Source organism: Coffea arabica, chromosome 3c (genome assembly GCF_036785885.1).
Source record: "Coffea arabica cultivar ET-39 chromosome 3c, Coffea Arabica ET-39 HiFi, whole genome shotgun sequence".
NCBI classification, from domain to species: Eukaryota; Viridiplantae; Streptophyta; class Magnoliopsida; order Gentianales; family Rubiaceae; genus Coffea; species Coffea arabica.
This window is the reverse complement of record NC_092314.1, coordinates 39,033,259-39,044,633: the sequence shown is the minus strand read 5'-3', so window position 1 is coordinate 39,044,633 and position 11,375 is coordinate 39,033,259. Positions and strand designations below refer to the sequence as shown.

Genomic DNA, 11,375 nt, shown 5'->3' with positions numbered 1-11,375 from the left:
ATACTCAGAGCAACACTCCAAATCTTGATCATATCTTGAAGAGTTGACGTAATTGTTTAACAAGACTTTTACTGATTCAACCTCTCTTTCCCTCTTGTATTCTCTCGATCTCCCAGGATGCATCTTATAGTCTGTCTTCGCCAACAATCCTTTCTAAGAAGAAATCAATCAAGAGCCAAGCAAACAAGCTGAGCCATCTCCATACAACTTTTTCTACACTAAGCAATTAAGGTACGTTCAATCTTTCAAATCTCTATGCTATACAGTTTTGTTTTCTTCTGCTTTTTGTGATATGTACGCTGCAGGGTTTTCTTTTGTTACAACTGCTTTATGCAAATCCCTTAGTCAACGAGTAAAGCCACAAATTTCCAGTCCCTATTGCTTCTAAGTCTTCTAATTCAAAGCGGTTTATGTGCGTCATTTTGTCTTCTTGATTATTGCTGCTTAGCTAACAGGTTTTTATATGGTAGGTATGGATGATCGTCCAGCATTTTAGGCTCATACATAATCGTTTTGACTACTTTGATCAAGACACAAAATTAAGATCTTCTGAGTCCATTGTATGCTGGTCTGTTAAGTTCCCTCGTTGTTGACCAAATTTGCAAATATAGCTTTCAGTTCCGAGTTAGTTCAACGATTGGTAGCCAATTAAATCAACTTGATTCCATACAACTTTTTTTTTTTGGTGAATAACTTTTCACAACATTAGTAAACGAAACCATCCTTCATACTTTTCTTTTTTGATTCGTTACAAAATTGCATTACATAATGTCAAACTCAGGGATTTCAAATTTTATATTGGTACAACTAGCAACAATAGATATTTTTAACATTATTATGGATCCCACATCGTCTTTAATACTTGTTATTCCTTCCATCTCATTGAATATGTCATGCAGTTCCTTTTAGGTCTGTCTCGAAACTCATGTCACTTACTAAAGATAGCAATAAAAATTTGGGCAAATTACATTTTAGTCCCTGTGATTTTCGCAAAAACCACATAACCTCCTCATGATTCTAAAAGTTATACATAAATCCTTTGTGATTTGGGTTGAAATGTCAAACATACGGAAAGCACCCATCGTGACGATTCATAGGCGAAATGTCCAAATTACCCTAATATAAATACAAAAAGGAAGCAGATGAAGTCAGATTTTCCTTTGCTCTAGTCTTTGTTGTGAAAGTAGCTGTGAAAGAGTGAGTATCTGTGAAAGAATATCACGAAAAAGTATTTTGAAAGAAGAGCTCTAGTCATGGTTTCATGCTGCATAGGAGCTGCTGCTTGTCCCTGTCTAGGCCCCCGCCATTGATTCCATACTGCCCTTCTCCGTTGTTACCTTCGCTGCCATGACCAGTACTACTGCTGCCATATCCTGAGCCAGGGCCCCTGCGCCAGCCCTTGCCATAGCCATAGCTACTGCCCCGACTCCCTTGCCTGCTGCTTGCACCAGGACCATAGCTACCATCATTCCATCCACCACCATTACCGCCGCCATCTGGACCACCACCTCCACCCGATCCAGACCCACTACCACCACCTCTACCCGACCCACCAGCATTACCACCTACAGAACCATATCCATTGCCATCATTGCTGCCTCCGCTTCCAGCCCCATAACCACCACTGTTACCATCTACAGAGCCATATCCACTGCTGTCATTGAAAGAGATAAGGAGCACAGATCTAGGTTTTATTGGGTCCGTTAAAGTGGTCAGGGGTAATATGAAAATGTTTCTTACTGCTACCAATGGTACAAGTGTGTTTAAGTCACGAATAATTACGATGAGTGCTTTCCGTTTGTTTGACACTTCAACCCAAATTAAAGGAGGTTTATGTATAGCTTTTACAGTCAAGGGGGGTTATGTGATTTTTGCAAAAATTATAGGGGATAAAATGTAATTTGCCCTAAAAATTTTCATCCATTTCATTCATGATCTTAAATACAACATCAGATTCTTATCTTTTTGTGGATCCACAAGTTCACTTACTAAATAAAGATGCACATGATGGTGTGCCAGTACCACGTTGGAAGCAAGAGGGGGTCGTGCATTACCCCTGCTTCAAAAGAGTTTGAAAACATTTCTTAGGATTGGGTCAGACAATCTTGTCATCACTGTCATAATGGATCAACAAGCCAGACTCCATAAAATTTGTCTCGTTATTTTTTTAGTGTCTAAATAATAAAGAGTGTGTTTGGATAGGAGATTATTTGAGATAATTTTTTAAAAAAAAATACTGTAACACTTTTTTGATACGATATACGTGAGATAAAAAGATGATTGGAAAATGTATTAATGATGCAAGTAAGTCAGCGTGTATAAATAAGGTGTAAATAATGTGTAAACCAATTTAGATAATTAATTTCCCTTTCCTATGAAATCGATATCTGAATACCTTTTGTACTAGCAAAAGATTTGGCTCGTGCAAGTAAAAAAAAAAAGGTAAATAAACTTTTACATTAATCCACAAAGATTGCACAGGTGCTTGCAAGTGCCTGTATATGCACTACTTTTAGCAATTTTAGAAATTTTGGTAACTATGGGAGTCTCAATCACCTGCTTAAACCATTATTTTTAAACTCAAATTGGACCGGTTGGTTTAGTGGGTTGAACTGGAAACTGGATCCAATTCAATTCAAGTCAACAAGGTAAATCGAAGAGCAATTTACTCAGTCAAACCTGGTCCAAAAGGGAGTTTGGTTCGTCAAAATTGGGAGAAAATGGAAATTTTAAAAAAAACAAATTTTCAATCATTTTGGTTTTAATGCTTTTTTTTTTTTTGCTTTATACTTTTTCAACCTTTCCATTAATTTCTATTAACTTTTATTTTATAATCAAAACTTTTGTAGTACTTAGTTTTAATCTTTGGCTAATATTGACAATTATAAATGCTCTCATGAATTTTTCTTTGAAATTTTAATTACAATCTTTCTTTCCATATTTTGTCAAATAGGTCCTAAATATGTAGTATAAACTCATCAATTTTGATTTAAAGTTTAAGAACACTATAAGAGATATTTTTATAGGTTTTTTCTCTATTGTTTAATATATTTATAATATTATTTTGGTTCTATAAGTTTAAGAATAGTAATATCTACTGTTTTATTAGTTTAAGAATAGTAATATTTATAACGTTTTGAATAAAAGAAATACTAGCTCCATCCTCTTTTCTTAATTTTTTTAATTAATTACTTATATCATTCAAAGAGCATTTTGGAGACACTAAAGTGAATTTATGACAAAAGTAGTTAATTTCCCTCCTTTGATAAGAGTATGGGGAGTTATCTAGCAAAAAAATGGGAGGTCCTTGTTATTTTGAAATCAATTGAGGTGGTTCCATAATTTGCCTTGTTATTTTGAAATCAATTGAGGCGGTTCCATAATTTTCCAAAAACTAGAGAGAAAGTTAGCATAATTAACCTTTTAATAAAATTTAATTCATTAAATTTAAGTATTTAATGGAGTTTTCAAACACTCCATAATCATCGAAACTACAACTAAGATTATAGTAATGAATTCTAATTCACAAGCTATTGTGTCCAAATTAATTACACGCAATTACAATAACTGTAAGTAGTTAGACAAACAACATAATTGGATATTTTCCTCAGTTGTTGCGGATCTCTGAAGTGTATAAAATTTTGTGGCTTAAATTTTAACTTAAACAACATTACTGAAATTTTACAAGGTAAGTTGTGGTTCAATTTCAGACCTATTCAATTTGAACACAGTGTCCGATCTACTGGAGATACCGAAATATAATCACCTGAAGCACATTCCTTCTTTGTCCATCACTCACCAACTTTAGTACTCTTATTAAACCTTACCAGAAGTTGTATGCAACCCTACCCCTCCCCAGTCACCCGTTTTGATCTTATAAGTTATAGGTGGCAAATCAATCCATTTAATTAAATTTGCTCGTACCCGTCCATGAATAGATAGGTATAGGTATTTTAAGTTTTTGCATATGGTATAAATAGGTTACCCAATAATATCCATTTAATACCCATCAAACCCAATTAATCCATTTAGAATTGTTTCCCCCAAATCCCTCTCTTCCCCCGCCCATTTTTTTTTTCAGATTTTTCATTTTGTTATGATGTTAACTACTTTTGTTTCATTATTATTATTATTTGTTGGTTTTATTTTATCATTTCATTTTATAGTACTTAATTTAAAATTTTATATTCTTATTATTCAATTATTAAATAGTATGTAATTTTGCGACATAGAGTAGGATAGGAAAAAAATTAATAATTAGGTTTATTGAACATTATAAGTAAATATTTAAAACTAATGATGGGTGCAAAGAGTGGTATAAATTGATAACTTAGTTTGCAAAAATGAATTTAAATGAGTTTACAAAAAGTTAAAATAAATGGGTTATGAATGGGTAATTCGGTTACCCAATTCATTTTTTGACTTACCCGTTTATACCCATCTATTAAATGGGTATAAATGGATTGACTCACTTATACCCATTATTCATTTTACCGAACCTAAACCCGTCTAAATCACCTATTTTGACACCTAAGTGCATGATAGCCTTGTCGATCTGTTAGCTCCCAAGTCTATCCGTGTAAAATGTAAGACATTTCTCATCAACTTCGACCATATTAAAATTTGTTGCTAAGTTTTGCAACATTTCGGAAACGAAAGGTGCAAACAGAAGGTTCGAATGACGCCCTTCTTAAAGATGTCCAAAATTTTCTGTTAGGGTTGTGGAGATTTCAAAACTCGTAAAGGGGGCATATATTTTGCTTAATTTCCATCAAGAGGTGAATGTACATCATTATTGTGGTGAAAATAAACATCAGCACAAAAATGTGTGGAATGATGCAAATGTTACGCTTTTGTTTACAAATTGGGATAACTTCAGAAACCTCTCTTGAGGTTTCAATGGTTGCATTAATCTTCCATGTCAGAATTATGGGGTCCATTGCTTACGTCATTTGGTGTGAAATTACTACTCTACCCTAACGTTTAGGGTTTATTCCGAACTTTTTTAGAAAAAAAAAATCTTTGCAATAATTAAAAGAAACAAACTAAACAAGCGAGAATTTTGTTAAGTTTCAGAGTACATGTGCACAATTAATATAGACAAAATGCTTTTAATTCCATGGTTGCAACAAATTATTAGGCCACATAAGTTGTTCAAACTTGATAATTCTGTTGAACTTGGAATTTGAACCTTTTTGTCCCACAGCTCAACTAAAGATTTCAAGATTTTTTTAATCATAAACATTGTGAGATTTAGAGAGTTCTAAGATTTGGAACTTAATGACAATTATAATGTCATGAAACAAAATGACTGTCAAGTGAATATGTTGGCAATTTTTTTTCTTTTATTACACTCTAAATAACGGTCGCGTTTCTTTTGTCGAAGGTGAAAGGAAAAAAACAAAAGATGAAGGGAGTGAAAGAAGAAAAAGACATAACAAAGATAGAATGAAAAATCAGAAGGTTCAGATACCAAATTACAGCATATTTTGGTCTCACAATGGATCACATGAAATCCAATTTTTTTTACATAACAAAGATAGAATGAAAAATCAGAAGGTTCAGATACCAAATTACAGTATATTTGGGTCTCACAATGGAACACATGAAATCCAATTTTTTTTAAAAAAATATTATGAAGGAAAGCGAGACTGACGTCTTCTTTTTTTTTTTTTTTTTTGTCGAAACTATAGGATTGTGGGACTGAGGTCATATAAGATTGACCAACTTACTAAAGGGGAATTCGAACTCAATTATCAAGTTTGAACAGCTTATATAGCCTAATAATTTGTTATGCCTATGGATTAGAAAAATGTTGTCCAAATTACTAGTGGAATAAAACTAAAGGAAGGAAGCAAAAGGGCATTTGTGAAATAAAATTATTACCTCACTCATCGAAATACTTTTTTAATGGTACTTTTTCTGACTTGGTCTTATTTGTTACCAAAAATTGAAAAGTAAAGAAGGTCAATGAAATTTTCCAATCCTCAGGAGAGGTCAGAGCAACTGTCAAAATTCTCAAGGGAGTTTCTAAAATTATCCCTTACAAATTACAAAGGTAAATGGAAGTTCAGGATTGGCATAGATACGGTTAGTTATAGGCACAATTGGTACAATTATTGTACTTTTCTCATGATTTAGTGTACACTTACATAACTTTGTTGTATTTCATGATATGAAATATAACGAAGTTATTTGAGCGTATATCAAATTGTTAAAAAAGTACAATGACCACACCAACCACACCTAAGACCTACCATTCTTTGTTCAAAACCCTACTCGGGATGGCAGCTCACAAATAGCTTAGTCAAAAATTTGGCTCGAGTTTGATCAAAGTCAAGCTCGAGTCGCCCGAATATATAAATGAGCTGATTTCAAATTCAAAAGTATTCTGCTCGAGAAGCTCCTTGAGTTTACACATTCTTTTTCTTTATCTTTTTACACTTATGAATTACTCATATATCTTAGGTCCAAGGGTATATTGCAAGTCCTACCAAATTATATGTGAAATAGTTTGGGGTTTTGTCTTTTTATTAATAATAAACAAAATGTGTTACTCAAGCAACGGCTCAAAATCGAGCTTGAACTCAAGTTTATATCGAGTTTGAGCTCAATCCAAGATCCATATGCTATCTCAAGCGAGGTTGAGCATCTCATAGTTTTGTTGAATCAACCTCGAGTAGCCATAATGAGTGTTTGTCAAGTGAGAGCTCAAGCTTGAGTACATTAATTCGAACTTGAGCTCAAGGTCAAGCATGCCAGTGTTCGGGCTCCACTAAACTCATAGAAGTCCCACAACATGGAGTCATTCAACAAAAATTGACGTGCTATTACTAAATTTCTTTTAAAAGAATAGACAAAAAGACTAGAACCATGATCAATCTATTCCAAAACATCTGACTGAATTGGTAATTTAACCGATCACATGTATAGTGTCTTTGATTTTGGTTTATAATCAATACTCTCGCTTTCTCAAAATCTAAGCACATTAGAAATTTCTGACATCCATTATGTGCTATTTCGACTTAAAGTTTATACATGCCTAACTCAAAATTGAATTCTCTCTTTAACAATTGATTTTTCAGGATGCCATCCTGCTTACCAAACATTGCTGGAGGCGTAATAGCGCCTGGTTTTCAAGCCATTAAAGGTGCAAGCACGTGTTTGAAAGACAAATACGATAAAGTGAAGAAGATTAAGCAGAACTTGGATAAACTCGAAAACGAAGAGAGATTGGTTCATGCTACCAAATCAGATTTGGAGGATGCAATTGCGAGGAACAGTATTAATATGGAGCCAACCGAAACAGCCAATACTTGGCTTGAGCTGGTAAAGGAGAAGGAAAGAGAAGTCCAAGAACTGAAAAACAAATATCTTCATGTCCATAAGTGCCTTTGCGGGATGTGGCCATTCTATAAGCTTATGAAGCTCAGTGAAGATCTAATGGAGAAAACGGATGAACTGAAAGAGTTAAAAGCCAGCATTGACTTGCAGAATGCATTGAGGGAGAAGAAATTCGATGCAGGGGAAATAAAGCTTGCTGGAGATGAAGATCATATCCCTATATCAATTACTGAGACGGTAGAAGAGCTGCTGAAGTGGCTGGATGATAAAGAGGTGAAGAGGATTGGCATATGGGGAATGGCAGGAGTAGGAAAAACCCGTATCTTAAAGCACCTGAACGACAAAACATACCAATTGGGTATGTTCAATCCCATTATATGGGTGAATGTTCAGAAAGAAGGTACTGTCAACAACATTCAATCAGATATTTCGGCATGGTTAAAGCTAGATGTTCAACCCAAGGACACGACAGAACATGTTGGAAGAAAAATATCCAAGGCCCTGGAGGAACTTGACTATTTATTGCTTCTCGATCAATGTCCTGGAGATATCAATCTCGAAGATGTGGGAATTCTTCACAAGCACAAGGGAAAGGTAATTGTTGCATCCCGTGACAAACCTGACTGTGCTGCAATGGATATTCATAGAGTATTCAAAGTGAGCAAGTTGTCTGATGGTGATGCAGAGGAACTGTTTCAGAAAACGGCAGGTGATTATGCAGATCATCCGCACATCCAAGGAACAAAAGAGCAAATACTCAAACAACTAGGTGGTCTCCCACTTGCAATCAAAGCTATTGCCATAAGATTAAAAGATCAGCCGGAGTCCGTTTGGTATGATACATTGAGGGAGTTGCAATCTCCGAAGAACTTTGGTGATCAATTTGAGGAACTCTTCAAGGCTTTTGAGTTCTCTTACAACAATCTACCTGGGGATGATTTCAGGAAGTGTTTACTTTACGGGGCATTATTTCCACCAGATTATCAAATTGACAAGGATTATTTAACCGAATGTTGGATATCCGAGCAATTTATTTCTGCCATTGAGCTAGCTGGAGCAGAAACTAATGTCCAAGAATTAAGTGTATCACGAGACAGAGGACACAGAATCCTGCAAGCACTTACAGAAGCATGTCTATTTGAGTGGTGTTCCAGGTCAAATTTTCTCACCATGCCCACTCCTTTTAGAAAGATTGCACTGACATTTACCTACCCACAAGAAGGAGGCAGCAGCCTACTAGTGAGAGGACAAGAAGAATTGACTAGTCCTCCAGAAAGGGAACAATGGATAGGCGCAAAAAGGATCTCGCTAATGTGCAACCAACTCAGGTCTTTGGCTGAATGCCCTGAGTGTCCAACAACTACAACACTATTGCTCCAGAAAAATAAAGAGCTGGAGACAATTCATGAATTTTTCTTTGATTCTATGACGCAGCTCAGAGTTCTTGATCTCCATCACACCAAAATACAATCACTACCACCATCTATCATCAAGTTAGTTAAACTGAAATCCTTGTATCTCAATGAGTGCTGGGGTTTGGTTTCACTATCCGAACATCTTGGAAAACTTACCAATCTCGAGATTCTTGATATCCGTAACACAGGCCTGCAGAGCTTGCCAACTGTAGTTGCACAGTTAGTAAGCCTGAGGTGCCTGAGAGTTTCCTTTGTTTACGATCATAATAATGAAGATAATCAGCCACGACAGATTATTCCCCATAATGTGATTGGCCTACTTTATCATCTTGAAGAATTGACCATCATTGTCGATCCTAGAGAACAAAGCTGGAATGACGTTGTCACAAGTGTTGTCGAAGAGATCACAAACTTAGAAAGTCTGACTACACTTTTCATCTACTTCCCAAAAGTAGAATTCCTCACTACTTTCATAGATGAAAGTCGCTCCTGGAAAAATACAAGGAGATATCGGCAAGATAACAGTTTCAGAGCATTCAGAATCATAGTTGGCTCAAATGGAGAAAACCATAACAAGGGGTTACATAGTTCTAGAGGACCAGCTGAACGGCACCTGAGATTTTCTGCAGGTGAAAATGTCTGTTGTGAAGCAATTCGAAAGGTTCTCAGAAGGTCCAGTGCTTTTGAATTGATTGGCAACCAAGACACTAAAAGTTTATCAGACATTGGAATTGACTGTATGAGGTCGTTGGCAGTTTGTGTAGTAGAAGGCTGTGATCAGATCAGCTCCATCATCAGCTGTGGCTCTGATGCTGCTAGGATTGTATTTCCATTCCTTGAGAAGCTACATCTGGTTAACCTCAAGAGTTTGTGCTGCATAGTGGATGGTTCTGTCGGTACCCAAAGCTTCTCCAAATTGACAAGCATAATAGTTCTTGAGTGTAGCAAGTTGAAGAAGCTTATTTCACTTGGAATGGTTAAAAATTTGGAGAATCTCAAGCATCTGAAGATTCAAGATTGTTTGGGGATTGAAGAGGTGATAGAAACCATGGAGATACTGCCGCCCAATGGAGAATTGCTCAACCTTACTGGCTTCCTGCCAAAATTGGAGATTCTGGAGCTCGTGAATCTTCCACTTCTGGAAAGCATATGTAAGAATGACTCACTAGATTGGCGTTCCTTACAGAAAATAGAGATCATTGATTGCTCCAAGCTAAATACTTGGTCGAGAGGGATGTACAATGCACAGCATTTAAGAAACATTGAATGCCAAGAACCCTGGTGGGGTCAGTTGCAGTTACCTGATGAAGTTAAAGGGCAGCTAAAGAAGAGGTGTTATTTCATCTGGAAAGAAGTACCTTCTGTTTATTATACACCAAGGGAGGATAGAAGTCATCAGCCTCCTGACATGCTAAGCATGTCTGACCGATTCGAGCAACACCGGATGCGCCATGAAGATTCAATCTCCCAAGGAAGCTCATCAAGGAGGTATAGTCCTTGATTTTCCATTCGGATGTCCTCAGTGGAAATATGAAATGATTTCCTCTTTTTCTTTCTCATATTTCGTATGTTAATCTCAGTAATCGTGTCCTAAAACTGATAGATGCATAAGTTCTTCAGCTAGAATTTATGATCTCCAAGTGATCAGTCAATTTTACATCTCGCAAGCTCAAAGGATGTGATAAACAACCTTAGACACCAATCTTGAGTTTCTTACTTCATGTTATATTTAGTTTTTGGTATGATTCATAAGCATTTTGTAAGAATGAAGTAGAGATTTTGCCATCTCCTTCGCTTCTACATATTATCATGACTTCCATGATAAAATGAAGTTTGTCATAATTAACAACGTGTAGAACTTCCCTGTAAATTTTATTCAGCGTACTACGAATAAAATATTTTCTGCACATACCGTTGTGCATCTAATTGAAGGTTAAGTGTAAGAGACTTCAAGTAATTGTTTTGAGAGAATTGGTAGACAAATATTTTGAATGGTTAATTGCGATTTAATCATGCACATGCAAACAAGTTCTAATTATTGAAAACTATGAGAAGCGGTCCTTATTATGGATATTCTCATACAATTGCTTTTGCCATATTGGTAAGCCCCAATTCCCCATCTTCATTGCAGAAGTAGTAAATAGTCTAGTGCGAACCTTAATTCTAACACCACAACAAAAGAAAATGAAATAGTAAACAACTTGTCTATTGAATCATACATGCTTATTATTAACATAAATAATCTAAAGACTATCTATTCAAATGCGATTCGAATTTTCTAATAGTAATCTGACTCTACCAATTCCAATCACCATCAGCCCCAACAAACGCATAAACATACTCATCCTCTGTATAAAAATATTAAAGTCTTGGGATAAGCATCACTATACTCGGTGAGTAAAACATAACACTCTTGCTAGATCAAGTATGTTACATACATACATACATACATACACATATATATATATATATAGAGGGAAAATCATTCAAAACGTCCCTTACATTTTGTAAAATGATTTTTTTCGTCCCTCACTTTTAAAAGTATAATTTTATATCCCTCACAAATTCACATTGATCAAATTTGGTCCCCACCTAGGTTTTCGACTAATTTTTGTC

General features: G+C 35.5%; 1 protein-coding gene across 1 annotated transcript; it reads left to right on the top strand.

The window, feature by feature from the left end:
* The first annotated feature begins 60 nt into the window (after positions 1 to 60).
* LOC113735917 (disease resistance protein At4g27190-like) lies at positions 61 to 10,525 on the top strand. The gene is made up of 2 exons (XM_027262883.2): positions 61 to 231; positions 7,086 to 10,525. The coding sequence occupies exon 2, from the start codon at positions 7,087 to 7,089 to the stop codon at positions 10,258 to 10,260; it is 3,174 nt and encodes a 1,057-aa protein (XP_027118684.1). The 5' UTR covers positions 61 to 231; position 7,086; the 3' UTR covers positions 10,261 to 10,525.
* The last annotated feature ends 850 nt before the right edge of the window (positions 10,526 to 11,375 follow it).

Bases quoted from the DNA above. Each gene is read 5' to 3' on its own strand.
- LOC113735917 (XM_027262883.2), top strand. From the start codon at position 7,087: ATGCCATCCTGCTTACCAAACATTGCTGGAGGCGTAATAGCGCCTGGT.